Consider the following 27,717-nt stretch of genomic DNA (forward strand, 5'->3'; position numbering starts at 1 on the left):
TCATGGAGGAAGTAAAGAACTTGTTTTTTTTAAAAAAATGGCTGAGCCGATTATTTACAGTGTAGGTTTCTTTCCCTGTTTTAAAATTCTATCAGTTGATCCCAAAGCTATGAACTTTCTTCCACCCATATAAACTTATTGCCTTACTCTTTTCCTGTAAAAATATGCAGCAACCTTAACTCCCCCAAAGTACTGTGTCACTGTTTGTAAAAATATCTGATATTTTACTGTTATGCATAAATGGTCTCGAACTCTGGTAAAATACAAAGTAGAAGAATCTTGATATCACTATAGATAGAGGGATAAGATTGATCTATTCTCAGTTATATTGTGGGATAGAAACATATTCAAGATCGAAATTTGCAACAAACTGCTGGGTTCACAATCGTTTTACAAAATTCATAAATGAGAAATGGAATGTACTATACTTCTTCAGAAATAATACAGATGGAAATGGAATTCTAGATGGGAAGCATTAAAAATGCATTGCTAAACTTTAGTGAACTGTAAAGTTTAATACATACCTTGCTTAACAACCGGAGCACTATTGTTCATTATGCTAAGGTTTATGCTGTCATCTTGTGCTTGCAAGAAATCTGCTGAAGGCATGAAAGGCACTGAAAAATCAATAAAAGAGTAAAATCATGATTGGAAGTAGTGACTGACATCTAATTAATAATATATACAGTAGAAGCATACCATTTTCAATCTCTTCTTGATAAAGCATGTAAGTGTAAAGGCCAGAAATCTACTGGTGACATACATTCTGTAAGTTATATTACAATTTTTGGTTATTGAAGAAGCATTTACACCTTCTGTAAAATCTTCACTTGCCACAGAAGGTAGTTTTGAAGCACTCCAGTCAGTCACTCAGGTTGCCAGTTACTGTACAACTGGATAGGATGGAAAGCATTTTGGCAAATATGAAAACCCCAGACAAAATTGGTGCTCCCAAATGTTGGAAAACCCTGATGAGTATTGAGGATGAATGGGAATCCTTGCAGTCCGGAATTTATTTTGTGGCAAAAATATACTTTTTATCTGACATTTTCAGCACAGAGCTTTTATTTTATTTTGCATACATAGAAAACATGTTTCCTGAAAAGCAAGCAATAAAAACAATTTTCTGAGCAAAAATTTGATTATTTTGTTTTGTAGCATGAATCCTGATCTGCAAATACTCCTGAAAAATTGTACAGTTTTCAATTACTTTTTCACAGTATAATGAGAAATTGGTAAGAAAGGGTTGGGGTAAATCATGGCTTCAGATTAAAGATAGGGAGATATTTGTTTTACAGTAGAGTCTCACTTATCCAACATTCGCTTATCCAATGTTCTGGATTATCCAACGCATTTTTGTAGTCAATGTTTTCAATATATCATGATATTTTGGTGCTAAATTCGTAAATACAGTAATTACTACATAGCATTACTGCGTATTGAACTACTTTTTCTGTCAAATTTGTTGTATAACATGATGTTTTGGCACTTAATTTGTAAAATCATAACCTAATTTGATGTTTAATAGGCTTTTCCTTAATGCTTCCTTATTATCCAACATATTCACTTATCCAACGTTCTGCCGGCCCGTTTATGTTGGATAAGTGAGACTCTACTGTAGTTGCAGAAGCAAGGCTGAAGCACAACTTTCTCAAGAAATCTGTCCATTCTGTTTTCCAACATATTCTTTCTACATATTTTAAAAAGAAATCTTCACATTTAGGAAGTTCTGGCTGACAAATAAACTATACAGTACTCTGAATCACTTTTACTACTCAAACTAAACAAATATAGCTATTTGCAACATGGAAATAATTTTGTTGTACACACTTGGCATGTGAAGCACATCAGAGGAAAGAAAAGCACCAATATAGTTCAGCCTCACAAACAAAGTAAAATACGTATAGATCTAAAAACAAACAGCTACAGCTTCAAATTCTTTGTCTTGGAATTTTAATTTTTTCCTGCATTCACATTTTTATTGTCTCAAATTCTCTGTGTCTCATTTATGAAGAAATCTATTAATTTTGGAAACTTTTGTAGAAAATAAAACAAAGAACATTCGTTCTCATCCCAAATTGTTGACATGTTTGGCTTTTTATATTCCTGGAAATCTGTAAGTGTGAGAAAACATATAGCTCCTTACTTGAAACATGAAATGTTATGGTTCTGCCTTTGAACTACAGTAGAGTCTCACTTATCCAACACTCGCGTATCCAACGTTCTGGATTATCCAACTCATTTTTGTAGTCAATGTTTTCAATATATCATGATATTTTGGTGCTAAATTCGTAATTACAGTAATTACTACATAGCATTACTGCGTATTGAACTACTTTTCCTGTCAAATTTGTTGTATAACATGATGTTTTGGTGCTTAATTTGTAAAATCATAACCTAATTTGATGTTTAATAGGCTTTTCCTTAATCTCTCATTATCCAACATATTCGCTTATCCAATGTTCTGCCGGCCCGTTTACGTTGGATAAGCGAGACTCTACTGTACTAGGAACCACACTTTCTGAGAAAATGAGGAAAATTACAAATGTTTGCCTAATCAACAGCATATTTGTAATACCTTGTTGGAGAGTTGGAGTGCTGTTTTCTACTGCATCAAAGGGCAAAACACCATCTTCTGTTTGCAGTGAATTGACTGGAAGGACTGAAAATAAAGAAGTAATATAGTAATTGGAAAAATTGTGTATGGTAGGTAGAGTGAAAATGACTGGCATACCTTTAATTATTTGCAACCATTTTAAAGCTATGGATTATACAATAAAACTTGCATATCTATGTGGGTATATGTTTTCAGCTAGACCACACATGAATGTTCACATCAAAGAACACCATAAAATCCCCCTGCTTCAACGCCCAGCATACCAGAGAGATATAATGGAGGGCCTAAAGATACCTAGAGAGGATATCTCTAATGCAACTCTGTGGCGTTATGGGCATGGAGTGAGATAATCAACACAACTCCATGATAGCTTCTAGGGAAGCATACCATGAAACCTGCTGGAGCAACTAGAAAATATCTAGAGATCATTTCCCCCTGGGTGTGTATATTAAGTTTGGAAATACAATAGAGGCAGGAGAAATACAAATCTCCAGATGCTCATGAATTGCAAACTCCCATCCTATCTCACCATTAGCTATACTGGCTAGTGTTGATAGGTCCAAAAACATCTGTTGGACAAGTTGCCTACCTTCTGCAGAGTTGCATAAAGGTGGTCAACTATAGATGTGAGAGTCTATTCTTCCTTTTTTTTTTACCTTTGTGCCATCCAATATGTTTTGGATGAACCTGAAATAATGCAATGTTATTGTTTTGCTTTTGACTGAAAATTTGCATTTTTAAAGTATTTTGAGGAAGTTTTTCTCAAAATGAAGGAAATAAGAATACTAGTTGTTTTTTAATGGCTGAGTAAGTATAGGTAGGACAAACTGAATAGGCACTGCTACTCACAACTCACAAAGGATAGTGTTGCATCTAAATACAAAGTGAAGGAATCTTTGAAAAAATGTGTGACAACTAAAAAAAATTAAATACAGTAGAGTCTCACTTATACAACATAAATGGGCCGGCAGAACATTGGATAAGTGAATATGTTGGATAATAAGGAGGGATAAAGGAAAAGCCTATTAAACATCAAATTAGGTTATGATTTTACAAATTAAGCACCAAAACATCATGTTTTACAACACATTTAACAGAAAAAGTAGTTCAATACGCAGTAATGCTATGTCGTAATTACTGTATTTATGAATTTAGCACCAAAATATCACGATGTATTGAAAACATTGACTACAAAAATGCGTTGGATAATCCAGAATGTTGGATAAGTGAGTGTTGGATAAGTGAGACTCTACTGTACCATTATTTGTTTGTATGGATTCCAACCCAGGCATTTAAGAACTAAGTATTGAATTCTTCTGGGTGATTATATTTGTTTTGTTTTCTATGCCAATTAAATTGATTTAATCTTGTGTATCTCCCATCAAATATATGAAAATACTGGCTTTCTAGGTGTACTTGGAATTTAGTAAGAGTGGATCACACATGAATCTTAATTTTAAATGTGTACTGGTGAAGTCCTTACTACAAATGCTTACAAATCTGTATTCTAGGATGAATGATGAGAATGTCAGAATTTCTCTAATTTTCACCACCCCTGGTGGTGGCGCAGTGTGTAAAAGCACTGAGCTGCTGAACTTGCAGACCAAAAGGTCCCAGGTTCAAATCCCGAGAGCGGAATGAGTGCCCGCTGTTAGCCCCAGCTCCTGCCGACCTAGCAGTTCAAAAACATGCAAATGTGAGTAGATCAATAGGTACTGCTCCGGCGGGAAGGTAACGGCACTCCATGCAGTCATGCCGCCCACATGACCTTGGAGGTATCTACGGACAACACCGGCTCTTCGGCTTAGAAATGGAGATGAGCACCAACCCCCAGAGTCGGTCACGACTGGACTTAACATCAGGGAAAACCTTTACCTTTACCTTAAGCTTTGAGTACATACCATACTGATCAACTAGTGTGCTGTTGTCTGTTGTGGTAAACAGTATGCTATCATCATTTATTTGCAATGAATTGACTAAACGGTCTAGAAAGAAAGGGGAAATGAATAAAGAGTTTGTAAACATTTTGTAAGCAGATCGAGAAAAGAATGGTAGCATATGTAACACAATAACCAGGCATTCTTTTACACCATGTGTGAGAAACGAGAAGACTATGGATTGCATGCATTCCCAGGATAACACTGCACTTCTTCCGCCTAGTTCTTGGGGTCTTTACATGGGGTATGTGCAAAACTAGGAGAATGTGTGCTCTTGAAGGCACACAGGATGCAGGTTTTTCCTCTAAAGAATAATTCATATCTTTGTTTAGGATTTTTTTGGTTTAGTTTTTAAAAAAAATGATATTCCAGTCCCTTCTAGTTTAGTTGTCAATGGTTTAGTTTCAGTGGAGAGGAGGCTCACATCATATCCAAAGGAGAATTGAACCCTTTGAATCGACACTGCTGTGCTGTCCAGTCCTGTTTTACGTGACCTTTTTGTATTGGATTACATTCAACTTTAGGAGGGAGTCAATAGTGTTTAAAAGGTAAAGGTTTCCCCTGACGTTATGTCAGACTCTGGGGGTTGGTGCTCATCTCCATTTCTAAGCGAAAGAGCTGGCGTTGTCCGTAGACACCTCCAAGGTCATGTGGCCGGCATGACTGCATGGAGTGCCGTTACCTTCCCACCGGAGCGGTACCTATTGATCTACTCACATTGGCATGTTTTTGAACTGCTAGGTTGGCAGAAGCTGGAGCTAACAGCGGCCGCTCCCGCCACTCCCGGGGTTTGAACCTGGGACCTTTCGGTCTGCAGCTCAGTGCTTTAACGCACTTCGCCACCGGGGATCCCAAGAGGGTTTAGCAACTGTTAAAAACTCAAGAAGCCCAAGCTCAATTGCAATGCTGTGTACAAGTACAATCAAAGTACAGTAGAGTCTCACTTATCCAACATAAACAGGCTGGCAGAACGTTGGATAAACGAATATGTTGGATAATAAGGAGGAATTAAGGAAAAGCCTATTAAACATCAAATTAGATTATGATTTTACAAAATAAGCACCAAACCATCATGTTTTCCAACAAATTTGACAGAAAAAGTAGTTGAATACGCAGGAACGCTATGTAGTAATTACTGTATTTACGAATTTAGCTCCAAAACATCACAATGTATTGAAAACATTGACTACAAAAACATTGACTACTAAAAGGCAGACTGCGTTGGATAATCCAGAACGTTGGATAAGCGAATGTTGGATAAGTAAGACTCTACTGTATATATAATTACACCAGGGTGAACATGGGGCTTCCATAAGTGGTTAGTGTATCACTGGTATTAGTCTAAGGTCTACCTTGGAAACAATGCAATATTATTTAAGAAGAAGCCATTTCTTGCTATTTATTAATTTCCACCTTTAACCTAAAACCTTAAGACCACCAATATTTTATTTGTTGTCAAACTGTTTTGTCAATGAAGATGCAATGACTGGGCACTTACCTTTTTCTTCCACAAAGCCTGCAAAAAAATAATAACTGCTGCATATTGTTACACATATCCAGATTAAAGGCTGAAGTCCATGAATTACTGTATTTACTGTATTTACGAATTTAGCACCAAAATATCATGATGTATTGAAAACATTGACTACAAAAATGTGTTGGATAATCCAGAACGTTGCGAGTGTTGGATAAGTGTATTTTCCCTCAATACCTGCCCCCATAACTATGTTCTTCCCTGAGGTTTTTCATACAGTATTTATATACAGTAATAACAAAACAGTCTTCTGGAGAAAGAGACAATCAGATGTATATTACAATTTCAAGGGGATCATAATTTCTTTTTTACGAGTGTGGATCTGCCAGGTGTTACTGAATTCAAGAACCAGTGGTCAGGAATGATGGGTACTGTTGTACAGCAATATCTCTTGACTCATACTGCAGGAACAAAGAGGACAAAGATAACTTACTAGTATCCTGGCAGGTTTCTTGGCATTCTTCCACAGACCAAAAGTTGTTCTGGTTTCCCAAACAACCACCATACATGAACTTCTCACATTTCTGCGACTCTTTATTGTAGAAATACCGGGTAATCAGTCCACGGCAAATTCCTGGGTCATTTTCCAGAAGGCAGTAAGAAGGTTTTTCTGGGAATAGGATTGTTTCAGAGAGAAACAAAGTACATCAAATTTCCCCACAATTCCTTTTACCGTTACTCATTAATTGGCTGATGGAATCACCTTGTTTGCCCAAAGTGGATTTGAGCCAATGACTTTCAGTCACATTGATTTAAGGGGCACAGATTGCAGCTGTTCAGCACTCCAGTTTCAATGGGAAAACCCCCTCCATGTAACCAGAATAAATCACATTAATTTGAATGCATGCTACTATCTTTGACAAACAATAAATCTTGTGCTGAGCTCCACACAAAGTTGTGTTGATGAATCAAGTTCTGGGAAACTGGCATATATGACTGATGGAGGGTCAGAGGTTTTCTTGGACATGCTTAGAGGTTTAATTGTGAAAAACAAGGGAGAAGTGTGAAAAGAAAATAGACAGCAGACTCTGTGAATTAGATACTGGTTATGAACACAAAGAATAGTAATGTATTTTTGTTCTTGATGAGAACAGGTGTCTTGATACAATGAAGTTGCCATGGGAAAAACTATGTCTGTTATAAGATTTTGCATCCTTGAGTGAGAATGCCTTTTGTCCTGTTTCCTCCACCCACATACACACATTGTACAGTTGTTTGGTAAAAAAAATATGTACAAAATTGTTTATATTTATTCACAATATATTATGCCTATAAACCATTTTTCATGCATTTATTCCAATAAAGTACAAAATGCAAACACAAAAAAAGTGTCTTTTGTAAAATAACTCATGTTATATTATATAACTTAGCTGAAATAAGCAAGGATTTACATCCCCAGGATTGACTAATAATAATAATAATAATAATAATAATAATAATAATAATAATAATAGTGCAAGGAAGCTGACGAAACCATTGATCATATCCTCAGCTGCTGTAAGAAAATCGCACAGACAGACTACAAACAGAGGCACAACTATGTGACCCAAATGATTCATTGGAACTTATGCCTCAAGTACCACCTCCCAGCAGTAAAGAACTAGTGGGACCACAAACCTGCAAAAATATTGGAAAATGAGCATGCAAAGATATTGTGGGACTTCCGAATCCAGACTGACAAAGTTCTGGAACACAACACACCAGTTGTGGAAAAGAAAAAGGTTTGGATCATTGATGTTGCCATCCTAGGTGACAGTCGCATTGACGAAAAACAACAGGAAAAACTCAGCTGCTATCAGGACCTCAAGATTGAACTTCAAAGACTCTGGCAGAAACCAGTGCAGGTAGTCCTGGTGATGATCGGCACACTGGGTGCCGTGCCAAAAGATCTCAGTCGGCATTTGGAAACAATAGATATTGACAAAATTACGATTTGCCAACTGCAAAAGGCCACCCTACTGGGATCTGCACGCATCATCCGAAAATACATCACACAGTCCTAGACACTTGGGAAGTGTTTGACTTGTGATTTTGTGATACAAAATCCAGCATATCTATCTTGTTTGCTGTGTCACAAAATAATAGTAATAATAATAATAATAATTATTATTATTATTATTATTATTATTATTATTATTATTTTATATCTTGCCACCACCTCCCTGAAGGGACTAGGAGAAGCTTACATAGGGACCAAGCCCAGTATAAACAAGGATTACAAGGTCAAACACAATTAAAAAAAATATAACAAATAAACAATATAATTAAAACAATCAAAACCAGAAAAATAAAACCATCATAAAAATTCATAATCAACCCAACATCAACAACCAGTAGCCGGAAAAAGCGAGCATGTTCAGATTCAAGAGGGCAGGGCAAGAGCTTGTGCAAAATACAGACTTTAGGGCCAGGGCTGAGAGTAAAGTGCTGAAAAACTCAAAACAATAACTTAGGACTAAACTGCCATTCAAAGGCACATTGGAACATCCATGTTTTCAAGTCTTTATGGAAGGTGGACAGAGTGGGTGCTAATCTAATTTCCCTGGGGAGAGAGATTCAGAGCCAGGGGCCACCACCAAGAAGGCCCTCTCTCTCGTCCACACCAACCATGCTTGTGACAGAGGCAGGAGTGAAAGAAGGACCTCCCCGGCAGATCTTAAAGTTCGCACCAGTTTGTAGGGGGAGATACGGTCATGAAGATAAGCAGAATCTGAACCGGCTTTATAGGTAATAACCTGCATCTTGAATTGGGACCAGAAACTTAGCGATAGCCAGCAGAGCTGCTTCAGTAGAGGCGTCGTCCTCTCCCTGTAACTAGCTCTAGTTAGCAATCTGGCTGCAGACCTTTGCACCAGTTGCAGTTTCCAGGCCATCTTCAAAAGCAGCCCCACGTAGAGTGCATTGCAGTAATCCAATCTAGATGTAACCAAGGTATGGACCACTGTGGCCAAGTCAAATCTAGCCTGAATCTATCTAGTTGGAACAAATAGTTTGCTTTAGTTTAGTATTTCCTTCTATGATTTCATTTTAGGACAATTTCTGGTAAATAAGTTCCTTTCTGTTTACTGCAGTTCTGTTGGGAGTACATAGGATTTGTTGTTAATCACAACCTAATCCAGCCATGTTGATCTTGGAAATAATTCTGATTGATAGCAAATAACATGGAAAGAGAGTTACCTTTCTTAAACCTTGATCTTTTTCTCTTCTCTGGCAAATCTTCAACTGAAACAGAGGAAATAGTGGAATGTGACCATTTTTAATTTCAAAATTATGCATAAATACATTACAGACATAGGTCAGTAGGTAGACTGACACCACTTTAGCTGCCATGATTCAATGTTATGCAATCAAGAATGCTGGTACGTGTTCAACAAGCTCATTCGCGTGTATAGATTGGATTCTGCTTATCTTTCAGTGCAGAAAAGTATTGAACAATCCTACACTGGGGAATAACACCAAAAACTTATTTGGGTACTGAGTCTGATGGACTTTGTTGGCCAAAGTAGCTTAAATTCTTAAGATTCTTGTGGGACATCAAAGAAATTATTTACCGTATATACTCAAGTATAAGCCGACCCGAATATAAGCCGAGGCACCTAATTTTACCACAAAAAACTGGGAAAACATTGACTCCAGTATAAGCCGAGATACCAATAAAACTACATTAATTGAAACATCAGTAGTTTAAATGTTTTTGAATCTTTACATCAAACTGTAATTTAAGATATGACTGTTCAACTCTGATTAAATCATTAGTCTCATCTTCTTCAATGTAAATGTGCTTATGTATCCTTTTAATAATAATAATAGAGTGAAATAATAAATGTAATAATAATAATAAATGCAGTAAAATAATAAATGTAATAATAAATAGAGTAAAATAATAAATGTATTAATAATAATAAAAATAGAGTAAAATAAATGTAAAAGTAACAACAATAATAGAGTAAAATAGTAAATGTAATAATAATAATTAATAGAGTAAAATAATAAATGTATCAATAACAATAATAATAGAGAAAAATAATAAATATACCATATATACTTGAGTATAAGCCGACCTGAATATAAGCCCACCAGGACCCTCACCCGAGTATAAGCCGAGGAGGTATTTTTTCAGTCCTAAAAAAGGGCTGAAAAACTAGGTTTATACTCGAGAATATACAGTATATGATTGCCATAAACCGAAGACGCTTTGATGACAATTAAAAACAACAGCTATTTCTTTTCTCTTTGGCTGAAAATGATTATAGGAATATTCTTACACTTCAAATTCTAAATTTGAAAAATTCCATATCTTCCAAATAATAGGGTTCATGAATGAACAGTCTTCTACAAAGTTGACCAAAAATGCCTCACATTTTCCCCCTCCGAATCCCTAGTGTATTTCTTAAATCTTTGCATTTTGAGTAAAGGTCTTTTGGATCTAACCATTAGACTTTAGACATGAAGCACAACTTACTTCAAGTCCCTTGAAAAGAAAACTTTTCAGTTTTAGTTTTGAATTATAGCCCCAAACCTCTCTGTATATGTGAGAAATCACCTGACCTAGAATGTAACCTCATGTCAATATATACTTTGAGACCAAATGAAAACAGAGGTATATTATTTCTCCATTATGAATATAAGCATATCCAAGGAACAAACAAGACTATTGAGCATTGTGTACATTTTGGACCAAAACTTGAATTGGAATTATCATCCCACCTATAGAAGAGCCGTGAGCCATCATAGTATCTATATATTAAAGCAATACATATATCCAAAAGACTGGCTTGACAAGTGAAAATTTGGAGAACACTGTCTCAAGTTTCCAGTTTTTATCACAGACAAATGACATTGCAGAAATACCAAGATGGAGTTATATAGACAAAAAGTAAAAGTAGATAATCAGACAATTTGTTAATTGTCATTTCTGCTAGATAAAGAGTCATACTAGACTTATCTTTTAAAAGGAAAATATGAAATGGAGAAAGGAATGTACTAACATGGTGTTATACACTTTTCTTGGCACTCTTCGAGAGTTAGGAAGTTGTTTTCATTGCCTTGACATCCACCGTAGTTAAAGATTTCACACTGGTGAGTCTTAATATTGAAATGATACCGGTCATTTAATGCTTTGCATGGGCCAGAATCAGCTTTCATTCCACAGACTGATGTTACATGCTTCAGTGGGGACAAAACAGCACCTAGAGAAGAATAAATTAAGACAGTGTGAATAATGATCTCTGGAAAATAATACACTGCGGAGCTTGTCAAAACAGTAATGGCCAGACATGGCTACAGAGGATATACCAACTCCTAGGACAGCTTGCATAGCTAGCTTGTTATCCCTCTTTTTCTCTGAAAACAGAAAAAGGGAAAGTGTTTGGTAGGAACAGAGGTAATCAATTTTGCCACCTATGGGGAAAATTAACCCCTGGCTGTGCAGCCATGCCTTTGGGGCATTTCTGGCAGTCCCCGTTCTGGGGTCTATAATGCATTTCATCAGGGGCAATTGTGTACAATGCACTCTATATTTTGCAGAGCCAATTTCCCCCTTGATCTAGGACACACTGGGATTTGCTGCAGCACATTATCTGGCTGAACCTGAACTTTCCTTTGACTTTCTTTAATGGACTGTATGCTCCTAAATGTGTGTCTTGAAACCACATTATAGTGTCACTAGCTGTGCCCGGCCACGCGTTGCTGTGGCGAAGTAAGGTGGTATGGGAAATAAAGTATCTTATATTATCTGCTTAGAACTAGATTATATGAGGCCCTTCTACACAGCTGTATAAAATGCACACTGAAATGGATTATATGGTAGTGTGGAGTCAAGATAATCCAGTTCCAAGCAGATAATATAAGATTACTAGCTGTGCCCGGCCACGCGTTGCTGTGGCAAAGTGGTGGCGGCATTGGTTAAAAATTGTTGTGTAATTTTTATTTGACGTTATTTGCATTTTTTTATTAATTTTATTGTAAGTTATATTTTTATTTATTATATTTTATTATTTTCTTGCATTATTTTTAGTTATTTTCTGTTATTGTAGTATTTTATTGTATTAATTTTTAGTGTTTTTTATTATTTTTTATTGGGTTGCTAGGAGACCAAGTTGGAGGAGCTCAGCCTTCAAACTGGCAGCAATTGGATAAAAACAATTATTCCTCTCTCTCTAATTAGGACTTTATTTTTCTTTTCTTTTTTGTTGTATCAACCTAGAGCCGTGGATGATGGGTTGTGTCGTCAAATTTTGAGGTTGGGGGGCCTGTCGTTTTGTTCTTTTGTGGGTCGCCGTGATGCCATCACTCTTTTATATATATAGATATATATATTACAAAATGTAGAAAGCATGGCACATTGCCTGTTGTGGGTTTTGGCCTTTTTTTGGTGTTGTGATTGTGTTTTTTGTGTGATTGTGTTGTATCTTACTGGAGGCAGGGATGATGGATTGTATTGCCAATTTTAGAGTTTGGGGGGTGTTGGATTTTGTTGTTTTGTGAGTCGCCGTGATGCCAAAAGCCTTTTATATATATAGATAAATGGGTAATATAGCTGTGTGGAAGGGCCTTGAGTCTGCACTGCCATATAATCCAGTTCAAATCAGATAATCTGCATTTTATAGGCAGTGTGGAAGAGGCCTAAGTGAGGCCTAGCTCTGCCTGTCCCCTGGGCTGAGTGGGTTGCTAAGAGACCAAGTGGGCGGAGCTTAGTCTTCTAACTGACAGCAATTGGCTAAAAACAATTATTCCTCTTCCTCTAATTAGGACTTTATTTTTCTTTTCTTTTTGTTGTATGAACGTAGAGGCATGGATGAGGGGTTGTGCTGCCAAGTTTAGTGTTTCTGGGATGTGTAGTTTTGTTGTTTTGTCCTAGGCCGAAATTTCATTACCCTTTTTATATATATAGACTAGCTTTGCCTGGCCACGCGTTGCTGTGGTGAAGTATGGTGGTATAGGAAATAAAGTATTGAGAAATTGGTGGTAGTTAAGGTAAAGGGTAAAGGTTTCCCCCTGACATTAATGGGTTATATAGCTGTGTGGAAGGCCTTGAGTCTACACTGCCATATAATAGTTTTGTTTTGTTGTTTTGTCCTAGGCTGAAATTTCATTACCCTTTTATATATATAGATTCTAGATGGGGCCTATATTGGGGATGTGACACAAGTTGAGATGGAGCTGAGAAAGTCCTGATTTTCAAAGGACTCTCCCCCCTCCATACACACACACACACACACACACACACACAAACCCTCCATACATACACACACCTTGCAAAGTACATACAAGCTTGCTCAGGTAACAGGTGGGATTTGTGCAGGTACCTAGCCATCTGAAAAATAATCACACTGCAGTAGGGAAAGGATGAGATAGTCTATTAATGGAAATACACAATCCCTTATATGTATATAATGGAATATTGTGTATATAAAGAAATATTCTCCATTTGGCCCAAAGGTGGCACTATGTTTCTATTTGACTAAGTTTAAATGATTGTTTTGTTAGCATTAGGAAAAAGGATGGTTATCACTTCAAAGTGTACTGTGTGGAATTCAGAATGCAATACCTATTGATTTATACAGGTTCAGTATCCCTCATCTGAAATACTCAGAACCAGGAAAGTTTTGAATTTCAGTTTTTCCCCCCTGATTTTTCCACAAAGTTATCTTTGTGTATATGCACCTAATGTGATGGCGGAACCCAAGCCTAAACATGCATATCGTTGGCTTCCTATACACCTTATAAACATAGCGAGTGGCAATTTTACACACTTTTTAAAAAAAATGGGAATGAAACACAATGGGTGTACATTGAACCATCAGAAAGCAAAAGTATCATGATGTTAGTGGACAATTTTGAATTTTTGAGTATTTTGGATTTTTTTTTAATGAAAAAAATTGTTTCAATCTCCCTCTCCATGAAAAATAATAGAAAATGGCAAGAAAAGCCTTGTAATTTTCCCTAGTAGGAAGTTCTCTTCTATAAATATAAAATCACAGGAACAACTACAGGTAGTAACCCCACATTCAGTTATGCTTTCAATCTAGACTCCAATCTTTTGTATGTGTGTGTAATTTGATAGTTTATTAAATAGTTGATTTAATTTTTACAATAGAACATTCTTCCCACAGTCTGCCTATGGGCTTCCCAGTATTCCAAGTAGTGCTAAAGGACATGGGCCAGTAAGTCTTACCGTGAGTCAGCCTTGAGTGGTTTACCACAGCTAGCTGCATGAACTTGTCTCACACAGTTAGCTTGGGTGACTTGTACTTGCAGTGAACTCACTGAACTTACTGAAGTTGTCCTATACTGACATAAGAAAAGTTGTATGGATACCAAGATGTTGGAGACATGGCATCCAGCCATGTTAAATTTTGTCAGGGCAACTACTTCATTTCATTGCTGCCCCTTGAGTCCCCTTCGGGGTGAGAAGGGCGGAATATAAATATTGTAAATAAATAATAAATCTATATATATAAAAGAGTGATGGAATCAGGGCACCGGACAAAACAGCAAAACTACAGGCCCCCCAACTTCGAAATTTGACAACACAACCCATCATCCACGGCTCTAGGTTGACACAACAAAAAGAAAAGAAAAAAGAAGTCCTAATTAGAGGGAAAGGAATAATTGTTTTTATCCAATAGCTGCCAGTTAGAGGGCTAAGCTCCGCCCACTTGGTCTCCTAGCAACCCACTCAGCCCAGGGCCTCAGTTTCACTGTTTAGTTTAAATTAGAAATGGTCAGAACATTAGAGACTCATCTCTGGTTGCTTGAGAGTTTGTATTAATGCTATGACAGTCGACTCTCATTTAACCGGCACCTGAGGGGAGTGGTTGATGCCGGATAACTGAGAGTCGTCTCTGGTTGCTTCAGAGTTTGTATTAATGCGATGTCAGTCGACTCATTTAACCGGCACCCTTGGGGAGTGGTTGATGCTGGATAACGCAGAGTCATCTCTGGTTGCTTGAGAGTATGTATTAATACTATGACAGTCGACTCTCATTTAACCGGCACCCATGGGGAGTGGTCGATGCCAGATAACTGAGAGTTGCCTCTGGTTGCTTGAGAGTTTGTATTAATGCTATGATAGTCAACTCTCATTTAACCGGCACCCTTGGAGAGTGGTCAATGCCAGATAACTGAGAGTTGTCTCTGGTTGCTTGAGAGTTTGTATTAATGCTATGCCCCATAGTATGCCATCACATAACCCTGTATGGACTAGACATTAATATTGAAATGCAACCATTGAAAGCAAATATAAGACCAATGCAGTCCAAACTGAATTATATGGTCAGCATAGACCCATGTAAACCAGTCCAAGGCCGTTCAAACCGCATTATATAATAATAATAATAATAATAATAATAATAATAATAATAATAATAATAATAAGGTAGTGTAGACCCATATAACACAACCCAATGAAATGCAGTGCAACAGCCAACACGGCCAACTTGGTATAGTAATTGTGTTTGGAGGTGGTTGAATTTGCTATCCAGGAGTTGTACTTCACCCGTATCCAGAGAGCACTGAAGATAACCAATGTTACATCTGGACCAAACTTGGTACACAGACTCAACATGCCCAACTGTGAATACTGGCACAATTTTGGGGTCTGGCAATTGTAGTTCACCTGTATTCAGAGAACACTGAACCCAACAAGTGATGGATCTCGACCAAACTTGGCACAAAGACTCAACACGGCCAACTGTGAATATTGGGGAAGTTTTGGGGGAATTAACCCAAAATTTTTGGGAAATTGTAGTCCACCCACATCCTTTATATTATTACTAAATATCATTGCTATTGATTACAGCAGCCTGGGGGAGGCTGGTCCTTCTTCAACTCCCTGGACAGGAAGGGAGAGGGTTCAATCAGGGCCAGCTAGCACCTCCAAACAAAGGATTCCCCCGGGAGGAGGCAGCCAGGCTTTGAAGCTGCAAGGCCATTACATGCTAATCAAGGTCACTAATAACAGCATGTATACCTGCCACACCGAGACTATTCAGTGTATTCCAGCTCACCAAACTAGGATTACAATAGGAAGAAAACAGCCATACTTTGCGGCTGCAATGCTATTCACTGCTAATCCACCTGGCCAACAAACAAATCCAAAAAGCCACAGCAACGCGTGGCCGGGCACAGCTAGTAGTAAATAGAACAGTGCTCAGCACTTAAATAGATAATTTGGAGAGAGCAGTGCAGCAGTGAAAGGGTTAACAGATCCACCATGACTTCATTACTCATCCTAACCTAATCTTTCCTAACTAATCTTGAAATGTAAACTGATACTCTCTGGAATGGTTCTACTTTTTCACTTCCTGGTCTGGCAGTGAAACTTCCACTGGCAGCAAAACTAGGTTAGCAGAAGCTGGGCTAACAGCAGGAGCTCACCCCACTTCCTGTGCCACCAGGGCTTCAATAATAATAATAATAATAATAATAATAATAATAATAATAATAATAATAATAATAATACCAACAACAACAACTGCAAAAGGCCACCCTACTGGGATCTGCGCGCATCATCCGAAAATACATCACACAGTCCTAGATGCTTGGGAAGTGTTCAACTTGTGATTTTGTGATACAAAATCCAGCATATCTATCTTGTTTGCTGTGTCATAATAAAATAATAATAATAATAATAATAATAATAATACTTTTAATATTTAAATAAGTTTAATTTCATTGAATTGTTTATCTTTTGTATCTTCATTGTTCTGACTTTAAGAGTGAGCTCCCTTGGGCGTTAATTCTGAGAGAAAAGTCTAATAATAATGATGATGATTAGATGATGATTATTAGACTTTTTTTTTTTCAGAATTGACGCCCAAGGGAACTCACTCTTGAAGTCAGAACAATGAAAATGTACAAAAGATAAATAATACAATAAAATTAAACTTATTTAAGTATTAAAATACAGAAATTAATATAAAATTTAAAATTAATTCACTAACTCAAAACTGCATGGTTCATTCTTTAAAAAATATAGCAGAAAAGGTGCACACATTTACCAATTGATCTTCTCTTTCTTCAGATTATGTGTAAAAAAACCAAACAATACTGTATATGTATCGGGTTGTTGTATGTTTTCTGGGCTTTATGGCCATGTTCCAGAAGTATTCTCTCCTGACGTTTCACCCACATCTATGATAGGCATCTTCAGAGGTTGTGAGATATATGTATTGTTGTTTCAAATTTATCTACCTGAGAAAAAGCAAACTCTTTCCAGGCTATGACAGCAGCATGATTGAAAATGAACTGCACCTCCAGTTGTCAAATATTGGCTTGAAATAGAACAAAGATATTATTCCTTTCTGGGGGCTATTCTTCTGTTGTCTCCTATTTTTCCAGATACTGTACTGCTAGAACTGCGGAGTTCTTTTGAAATACATTTTTGTTGATGAACATTATCAAGGCAAAACAGCTTGTCACATTGAGAGAAAAGAGGCTTCTTCTTTGTCGTCTCTGTCAGTTTGATTTGACAACTTGCCACCAGGCCACTTCACCACTCACACACTGTTCAAAAAGCTTTTCCTGCAAGACAAGCTCAATCATCAGGCTGTGATGCTAATACTTCATGGACTTACACACTTACAAGAAAGTGGGACTTTAACTGTGACGCATTCACTTTGAGAAATGTGGCCAGGAGATAAAAGCTGTTGGACGTATCAACTACGTTAATGTTCTTTCCACTCTAAACAAAGTAATGTGTGTGTCGTTTTAGCTTGGCTACCAAAAAGCAAATAATATGAATCATTTTTGAACGTGTTTAAAAGCTACAAGATGTTTAGCATGCTTTCAAAAGTGATTCAAAAGAGGTAGAAGATATAATACATGTGGACCGGGCTGTGGCGCAGGCTGGAAAGCAAGCCAGCTGCAACAAATCAACAAATCACTCTGACCAAGAGGTCATGAGTTCAAGGCCAGCCCGGTAACTGCGTCTTGTCTCTGTCTCTGTTCTATGTCATGGCATTGAATGTTTGCCTTTATGTGTGCAATGTGGGCCCGGGCTGTGGCGCAGGTGGGAGAGCAAGCCAGTGCAATTAACTGCAATGAATCACTCTGACCAGGAGGTCATGAGTTCGAGCCCTGCTCGGAGCCTATGTTTGTTTGTCTTTGTTCTATGTTAAAAGGCATTGAATGTTTGCCTATATGTGTAATGTGATCCGCCCTGAGTCCCCTTCGGGGTGAGAAGGGCGGAATATAAATGCTGTAAATAAATAATAATAAATAAATGTGATCCGCCCTGAGTCCCCTTCGGGGTGAGAAAGGTGGAATATAAATGCTGTAAATAAATAATAATAAATAAATGTGATCCGCCCTGAGTCCCCTTCGGGGTGAGAAGGGCGGAATATAAATGCTGTAAATAAATAATAATAAATAAATGTGATCCGCCCTGAGTCTCCTTCGGGGTGAGAAGGGTGGAATATAAATGCTGTAAATAAATAATAATAAATAAATGTGATCCGCCCTGAGTCCCCTTCGGGGTGAGAAGGGCGGAATATAAATGCTGTAAATAAATAATAATAAATAAATGTGATCCGCCCTGAGTCCCCTTCGGGGTGAGAAGGGCGGAATATAAATGCTGTAAATAAATAATAATAAATAAATGTGATCCGCCCTGAGTCCCCTTCGGGGTGAGAAGGGCGGAATATAAATGCTGTAAATAAAATAAATAAATGTACTGTTTAGTTGCAACTTGCACAAGAAAGAGAGAAATCAAGACCTTGGACCATACATTTTTATTGACTGGCCAGAATTCTAAAATAACATAAAAATTGCCCTTGTTCTATATAAAGCAACACAGCTGAGAATTGCATATTAGTAGTCAATTGGAGTAAACTGTAGGAGTGATGCAGATACTTGATCTGGATCGGGATCTTGATCCCTTGTTAACAACTTCTTTAACTTTTGTTGTACAGTAGAGTCTCACTTATCCAACATAAACGGGCCAGCAGAATGTTGGATAAGTGAATATGTTGGATAATAAGGAGGGATTAAGGAAAAGCCTATTACATATCAAATTAGGTTATGATTTTACAAATTAAGCACCAAAACATCATGTTTAACAACAAATTTGACAGAAAAAATAGTTCAATACGCAGTAATGCTATGTAGTAATTACTGTATTTACAAATTTAGCACCAAAATATAATGATATATTGAAAACATTGACTACAAAAATGCGTTGGATAATCCAGAACATTGGATAAGTGAGTGTTGGATAAGTGAGACTCTACTGTACTATGTATTGTATGCTGTATGTGTATATGTTAAATGTGTTTATGTTGTGTTTTGATAGGCTGATGTGCTAATCAATAAAATGTACTACTCACCATTATAATACAATTCAAAGCCGATCTATCTCAAATCAGTTGCAAACCTGTCAATGTAATAGCCTGCACAGCAAAACTGGTTCCTCCCAAATTGGTTCCAAGCTACCTTTTAGTGTAGATGACAGTGCAGTCCGGCATTTCTCAACCTGGGGGTTGGGACCCCTGGGGGCGGGGGTCACAAGGGGGATGCCAGAGAGGTTGCCAAAGACCATCAGAAAACTACAAAACTAAATATCAATGCCCATCAACCCCTTCCAGTATTTTCTGTTGGTCATGGGGGTTCTGCGTGCCAAGTTTTGGTTCAATTCCATTGTTGACGGAGTTCAGAATGTTCTTTGATTGTAGGTGAACTATAAATCCCAAATGACAAAATCAGTCCCCTCCAACCCCACCAGTATTCAAATTTGGGCATATTGGGTATTTTTGCCATGTTTGGTCCAGTGAATGAAAATACATCCTGCATATCAGATATTTACACTACAATTCATAACAGGAGCAAAATGACAGTTATGAAGTAGCAACGAAAATAATTTTACGGCTGGATATCACCACAATATGAGGAACTGTATTAAGGGGTTGCGGCATTAGGAAGGTTGAGAAACACTGGTGTAGTCCATGTAGATATGCCCATATTTTCAGTCAATACATTTGTCACTTATATCTTTTTATCATTTATTTTAATATTTATTAATTTATGTGATTGTACTATATGGTTAACAACACCAATACCACTATGGGAAATTAAGCTGTTTCTCCTACATTCCTTGGACGAGTTCAAGTGTAGAGCAGTGGTTTGAGCATTGGCCTGGATTTCTTAACTTGGAACTGTCAACATAACAAGTCTGGACATCAGCTAACACCTCTGAGAAATTCACGGGGTTACTACAAGTTGACAGCTGAATTGAATAACTATACTTACATATTCTGTGAGTAATAACACCTTTATGCACATACGAAAGCATAATTTTGTGAAGACTTATAAATAAAATATGGAAACAGGATAGAATGACCTAGGAATGCACATACAAAACCGAGGCTGGATCTACACTGCCCTATATCCCAGTATCTGATCCCAGATTATCTGTTTTGGATTATATGAGTCTACACTGCCAGATAATCTGGGATAACCAGATAATCTGGGATCAGATCCTGGGACATAGGGACGGAAGGGGGATGAAACAGATCAAACCTAGATTGATTAATGCAGAAGAAATACACAAATGTTTTTCTTTAGCTTAAGTTGTGTTCTCTTTTGAAGACCTGGTATGTGTTATAATTTTTGATAATGAAAATCAGACGCCTTACCTACATAAACTTCATGTTCGTCCCCATCGTCTGTTACTTCAATTGTATAAGGAACAACACTGACCAGAAGATGTAAAATGGTGGCCAGGAACATACTTATTCTCATTCTCCCCATTTTTCCTAAATAGGCAAAATAAAAATATATGTATCAGAGGTATTTAAAACACATTTATGGTCTAGTTTTAGGGCCTTGACCAAATCATTTATTATATAATTAAAGGTAAAGGTTTCCCCTTGACATTAAGTCTATTCAAGTCCAACTCTGGGGAGTGGTTCTCATCTCTATTTCCAAGTTGAAGAACCGGCATTGTCCATAGACACCTCCAAGGTAATGTGGCCGGCATGACTGCATGGCGCTCCATTACCTTCCCGCCAAAGTGGTACCTGTTGGTCTACTCAAATTTGCATGTTTCCAAATTTCTAGGTAGGCAGAAGCTGGGGCTAGCAATGGGAGCCCACCCCATCACACGGATTCGAACCACTGTCTAAATGATCTCATCAAAATGCAATGCTCTAAAATTTGTTATATAGTTGATCAATATTTCTATACTGGCAGGATCTTCTTTCTCACTGGATTGTTTCAGCAACAATATTTTTTCATAAATATGATTTGGAGAACATTTTGAAATCTGAAGGTCATATGGTAATATCCCAGAACAGCCCGACCAGTACTTCTACTGTGGAAATTTGAGTAGAAGTTTAGTTCACTTTGAAATGAATACACGCACCAACTACATTATAAACTGGTACTTTATTCTTTTTTTCCATAAATCACAACACTGTATCTCTTTCCATTGTTTGGGTTTTGAGTGCCTTGAGTGTATAATTAACCAAAAAAGATCCACATGGATACAAGAAATTGAAAGCAGATTGCCAAGTGACAGACATGTTGATTATAGTGGTTTAAAAAAAGTCAAAAAGTGGCAAGAGCATTAAACAACAACAACAACAACACAGAGGTGTTTATCCTGCAGAAAAGCAAACATGAATTTATTGAAATAATCTTGGCTCAAGATATTTTGCTTGAACAAGGATGATTCAAGAAAGTTTTAAACCTCAGGGGCAGGCAAATGTCTGGCTCCATAGGAATTAAAATATCACATAAAGTAGCACTTTATGGGAACGTGGGAATTTTAGCAGGATTTTAATGTACTGTTTACAAGATGGATAATGCTATGGAGCATTACACAACTTTATGGTCTGTTTTAGTTAATGGTTTTAAGTTACTTGGTATAGTCTAATGATGTTGTGAGTTGCCTTGGGTCTTCTGGGAGAAAGGTGGCACAGAAATTCCCAAAATAAATAAATAAATATAAACAAATAAATATCACAAATATTGTTTTGGGAATATGCAGCCCAATACTGAGAAAGTGTAGTAAGCCCAGGAATCAAACCAACATACAGTGATGCAGATACTTGATCTGGATCGGGATCTTGATCCCTTGTTAACAACTTCTTTAACTTTTGTTGTACAGTAGAGTCTCACTTATCCAACATAAACGGGCCAGCAGAATGTTGGATAAGTGAATATGTTGGATAATAAGGAGGGATTAAGGAAAAGCCTATTAAACATTAAATTAGGTTATGATTTTACAAATTAAGCACCAAAACATCATGTTATACAACAAATTTGACAGAAAAAGTAGTTCAATACACAGTAATGCTATGTAGTAATTACTGTATTTACGAATTTAGCACCAAAATATCATGATGTATTGAAAACATTGACTACAAAAATGCGTTGGATAATCCAGAACGTTGGATAAGCGAGTGTTGGATAAGTGAGACTCTACTGTACCAACAAAATATACCAGAGTCTGGTACAAGTTCACTTCTGGGTCTGAGAAACTGCTGTTTATAATATGTTAAACAAATACAGATGTCTCTGCTAACAATTATAACAAAAACGGGTCCCCGATATCTGGAAAGGTTGAGGCCTCCAGAAACAGCTTTGAAGCTCCTCAATGACCAGGATAGCACTTTGCCTTCCTCTGTTTTAAATAGAATGATGTAATAGCCATGCAATCATGACACAAATGTTAGGTGTTGCCATTTCCAGCACTGACCTGTATTTAACTATTCCCACCAAGTAGATTATCTGGGTTTATTGCTGTTTCTAAAATTACTTTTAGAAGTAGTCCAGGCTTGTTTTGTGTATCCGCTGTTTGCACCATTTCCAGCACAAGCCTTGAAATCTATGAATAGCAAGCCCTGGACAGGGATGATGGCAAGGCAAAGCTATCAAAATGTCATTTAACACTTCCTCATCTTTTTCTCAGTAGAAGTATGAGAATGAAGACAAAGGTTTTTGTTTGATTTTTTTTTTGTAAATTTCCCCTCCTTTCCAGGTATTGTTGTTGAGGTTCCAAATTCTTAAGAAATGATGGAAGTTGTTATCAACAAATACATCTGCCCTGTAAAATTGCCTACAAAAATCACTGGCTACCTAGTATTATTGCATGAGTTCCCTATTCACTTGGGGAAATGGAAAGCTGTTTGGCCCAATAGTCTAGAATCAGTTCATTAGTCCGTTTTGGAGAAACAAAGCTAACAGGGGTGCAGAAGAGATATCCAAGGCAACTCAGAGAGTTTGTGTACATTTTTACTGACACTTTATCCTGAAACGTTTGTGAAAACTGCACAGTTTTTTGAGTAATATTCACTATTAATTGCTATGTGGTTTTAACTTGTTGTATGTTTCCTGTTGTATTGGAAACCGCTCTGAGTCCCTGGAGGAGATAGGTGGTATATAAATAAAGTTATTATTATTATTATTATTATTATTATTATTATTATTATTATTATTATTGTATGACACAGCAAACAAGATAGATATGCTGGATTTCGTATCACAAAATCACAAGTCGAACACTTCCCAAGTGACTAATACATCACACAGTCCTAGACACTTAGGAAGTGTTCGACTTGTGATTTTGTGATACGAAATCCAGCATATCTATCTTGTTTGCGGTGTCATATAATAATAATAATAATAATAATAATAATAATAATAATAATAATAACAACAACATTAAAGATTATTATTATTATTATTATATTCATATTAGATTTTAAAGATTATTATTATTATTATATTCATATTAGTTAATATTCTTGTGTATTTAGGGGGATGGGTGCAATAGCATAGAAAACAGTATTTTGTGTGCAAAGATGCCTTCTGTAAAGAAAATCACATTTCCTGAGCAGGAAACTTTTGTTGTGGGCAGAAAAATAACTTTTCTGTGCAGAAAATAATGTTCTCTATGCAAATGACCCACATGTATTTTTGCACACAATAAGTCATAAACTGCAAATATTTTTGTCCATTAGGGATTCTTCTCATCAAGGTTTCCTGATGATATACCTCACAACCTCTGAGGATGCCTGCCGTAGATGTGGATGAAACATCAGGAGAGAATGCTTCTGGAACATGGCCATACAGCCCAGAAAACACACAACAACCCTGTGGTTCTGGCCATGAAACCTTCAACAATACATTTTCCTGACACTTGTTTTTATCTGGGATTCAAACATTTCCAAATATTCTTTCTATCCTTTGTGGGAATTCATAACTAAACTTTTAGGCACAAGAAAACAAAAGATGTATTTGCACTGTAGAATTAATGCAGTTTGATACCACTCTGTCTACCATGGCTCAATGTTATGGAATCATGGGAGGTATAGTTTTACAAGGTCTTTAGCCTCTTCTACCAAACTGTTGGTGCCTCACCAATCTCCCATGATTCTGTGGCAGTTAAAATTGTCTCAAACTGCTTTAATTTTACAGTGTACATGCACTTTAAGAGATGTGTTCATTTGTTATTTAGTCTGAAATCAGAGTTAGATCCTTTTTTTATATGTCCCAAATTGTGACCCACCAAAGTAATGGTCAATGGCTGGTGCTGATGCTTCCTAGAAGTTGAGAACCTATCATATTCTTCAGTCTTTTGGCACCATCATCTACACTTGTACTCATTTCATTCCAGGTAGAGACATTACTAACATGCATGGAATTGCATATTGAACATATGCCAAAATCTTTATCTTTAGGGAATCAGAGAACTACTTCAGATGTTTTCAATGAAATATCATGATTTATGGGTTTAGGAATGACATTGCCCATGCACACACCTCAAGAAACATGCAGAGGCTTGTATGTGCCATCTTTCAACCCTCTGGAGATAGAAGAATCATTTGAGTTGATTATAAGTTAACATTAGCCTCCTTGTGTATAGCACCCATTATAAATTACTGTAGGTCAGGGGTTTTGCTTATGTTTGTCTACTCGCTGTTTTACTGAAAGTCCTTAATTTGTGCAATTCGTGACAAAGATGAGTCACAGTGTAAATGGTTTGATCCAACGTCTAGACCACATTGCTAAACAGTTTGACACCAGCATTATATTGAATTATATCTATGTATGACTACCTTCCATTCTATCAAGATCCAAGAATTTACTGATTCAAAAGTGACATCAAAATAAATATTTTGGGGGTAAAACATACTCCAAAGATTCTGATTAGGAGCTGAATTACATATAACTAGCCACTTCTTTAAAATTTTGATTTTAGTGAGACTCTGTAATATTTGATCATATATCGTCAGGGACACAGAACCGTCATGAAAGTGAAAAAATCGTAGAAGAGTAGAGCTTCAACAAATATGAATACCTTGAAGAAAGAGAATAGATGTCAACACACTACCCCCTATCCTTAAGCTTTTCCTCATAACCCTTCATTTCACTACCCTCCCTTTTCCTTATTTTTTTACCTTTACTTTGTGAGAAAATATGAATTAAAATATTTTTTTTAAAAGGAAGTGAAAAATTGTGAACAAAGAAATTGCTAATTTTTTTATAACTTGAGAGTTTCTCAATGTGCAGTTTCTCAAGTTGCTCCTGACAGAAAATAAAAAAAAACTTGAGAGAAAATCTCTTTAAGAATTTCAAGATAATCCAGAACAGTTCAAGGATCAAGGGCCCTTCCACACAGTCATTTAACTCAGAATATCAAGGCAGAAAATCCCACAATATCTGCTTTGGATGGGGATATCTGAGTCCACACTGCCATATATTCCAGTTCAAAGCAGATAATGTGGGATTTTATTCAACTGTATGGAAGGGGCCCTAGAAATTCCTAAACGAGTATTGTAGAAATGCTGTTTAGATATGTCTAGCTTTTCCAACATGACAGGAGGAAGCTGAACATATAGGCCCCTTCCACATAGCTGTATAAAATCTACATTAAACTGGATTATATGGCAGTGTGGACTCAGATAACCAGTTCAAAGCAGATATTGTGGATTAGGTAAAGGTAAAGGTTTTCCCTGACATTAAGTCCAGTCATGTCTGACTCTGGGGGTTGGTGCTCTCTCAATTTCTAAGCCGAAGAGCCGGCGTTGTCCGTAAACACCTCCAAGGTCATGTGGCTGGCATGACTAAATGGAGCGCCGTTACCTTCCCGCCGGAGCAGTACCTATTGATCTACTCACATTGGCATGTTTTCGAACTGCTAGGTTGGCAGAAGCTGGAGCTAACAGTGGGCACTCACTCTGCTCCCGGGATTTGAACCTGGGACCTTTCGGTCTGCAAGTTCAGCAGCTCAGTGCTTTAACACACTTCGCCCCAGGTCTCCTTGATATTGTAGATTACCTGCCTTGATATTCTGGATTATATGGCTGTGTGGAAGGGCCCATAGTCACATTGGAAGATGTAGAAATTTAACACAAAAATAATTTTAATCAAATCTGCCAAAGTCAGTACTACACTTTATGCAAACAGTTCCTTAGGATGTTTCAGATTGTGTCTATTGGAATTTTTTAAAAGATCACTATGCGCCTTATATCTTTAAAAAATAATGACACTTAATGAAAATACATGTACATATTGCAAAGATTAAGCAGAATTACAGCTCCACTAGCAATGCTAAGAACTTGGATTGCATCAACAAATTGGTTCATTTTTTTAAAAAAGGTAAGCAATTTCCCTCAGAAAATTTCACAATATCTGCTTTCCACTTAAAATGCAACACCTTATTTGGGAAATGGATGGGCACATTAGCACAGTTATAAGTGAACACAAAGCAATACAGAAACTTCGTTTATCATTCTCAATCCCTTTCCCAGTCTCAGATTCCCAAACTGTTGCATCACTCGGAGGAAAGGGGAAAGTACGCAGGAGTATGGAGACTTGGAGTTAATTGCTCTGAACCTTTATCTCATTTATGTAATATCCTGAAACTTTACACTGAAAAACTGAGTGACAGTAAGACATCAGGAACGCATATTCACAGTTAAGTTTACAGACACTGGGGGAAATAGTTTCTCTAAGTATTTTCTAGGCCTTCTGGGTGATTCTATAATAGAAGGTACCACAGATTTGCCCTGGAGGACACAGCAAATTCTTAGAGAAGATACCTCTACTAATTCATAGGTTCTCCAGGACAACTCTATGATATGGGGGGTCCAGAAATCAGGTAATTTAATGACATCTAGTCATATTGTGGCTTTAGATAACTTCAGCCTGGCTGGGAATATGTCTTTTGGGAACACCTTTGCTGTACTCTTATTTCATTAATTCCATGTCTGGAATTAATTATATATTTGTTTTTAAGGTTTTTATAATGTGTTTTAACAATGTTAATAATGGATCTGTTTATATCGTTTTGTTTTTATGATAGCATTTTGGGCATTAAATTTTGCCAATTTTTGTAAGCTGCTCTGAGTCCCCGCGGGTGAGAAGGGCGGGGTATAAATGTTGTAAATAAAATAAATAATAAATAGCTAGAATTTTAAACTTTTTCTCCCGTTAGGGTGTGTGTATGTGTACATGTTCCTTTCTCTTGCTGGATAGAATGGAAAGCAAAAGAAAAGACACTACGTTGATCGTGAGTCAACAAATGGCAGCCTTAACAAATGTCGCTGGATGATACTGAGTTGTGTGGTTGTTTTTATTGCTTTTTCCCTTTCATTTCCTGTGCTGTCACTTCAAATGAGTCA

The 27,717-nt window shown here is 37.0% G+C and overlaps 1 protein-coding gene and 1 long non-coding RNA gene across 8 annotated transcripts in view; both read right to left on the bottom strand.

Annotated features, from left to right (window-relative positions):
• Positions 1 to 27,717, bottom strand: part of LOC103280023 (uncharacterized) — a 1,071,411-nt gene that overhangs the window by 712,017 nt on the left and 331,677 nt on the right. The gene's annotated exons all lie outside the window — the stretch shown is intronic.
• The window catches only part of tfpi (tissue factor pathway inhibitor), a 50,143-nt gene that overhangs the window by 9,144 nt on the left and 13,282 nt on the right, over positions 1 to 27,717 (bottom strand). For 3 of the 5 annotated variants that reach the window (XM_062963462.1, XM_062963467.1, XM_062963490.1), the window contains exons 2-8: positions 20,722 to 20,841; positions 11,077 to 11,277; positions 9,266 to 9,310; positions 6,522 to 6,698; positions 4,519 to 4,602; positions 2,579 to 2,662; positions 525 to 617 (exon numbers count right to left, since the gene is read on the bottom strand). In XM_062963462.1, the coding sequence (XP_062819532.1) occupies positions 525 to 617; positions 2,579 to 2,662; positions 4,519 to 4,602; positions 6,522 to 6,698; positions 9,266 to 9,310; positions 11,077 to 11,277; positions 20,722 to 20,836 (799 nt within the window). In that variant the 5' untranslated portion in view covers positions 20,837 to 20,841. The remainder of the gene's footprint in view (positions 1 to 524; positions 618 to 2,578; positions 2,663 to 4,518; positions 4,603 to 6,521; positions 6,699 to 9,265; positions 9,311 to 11,076; positions 11,278 to 20,721; positions 20,842 to 27,717) is intronic. The other 2 variants (XM_062963477.1, XM_062963485.1) reach the window with 2 other exon arrangements.

This window comes from Anolis carolinensis, chromosome 1, assembly GCF_035594765.1.
Source record: "Anolis carolinensis isolate JA03-04 chromosome 1, rAnoCar3.1.pri, whole genome shotgun sequence".
In the NCBI taxonomy this organism is placed as follows: Eukaryota; Metazoa; Chordata; class Lepidosauria; order Squamata; family Dactyloidae; genus Anolis; species Anolis carolinensis.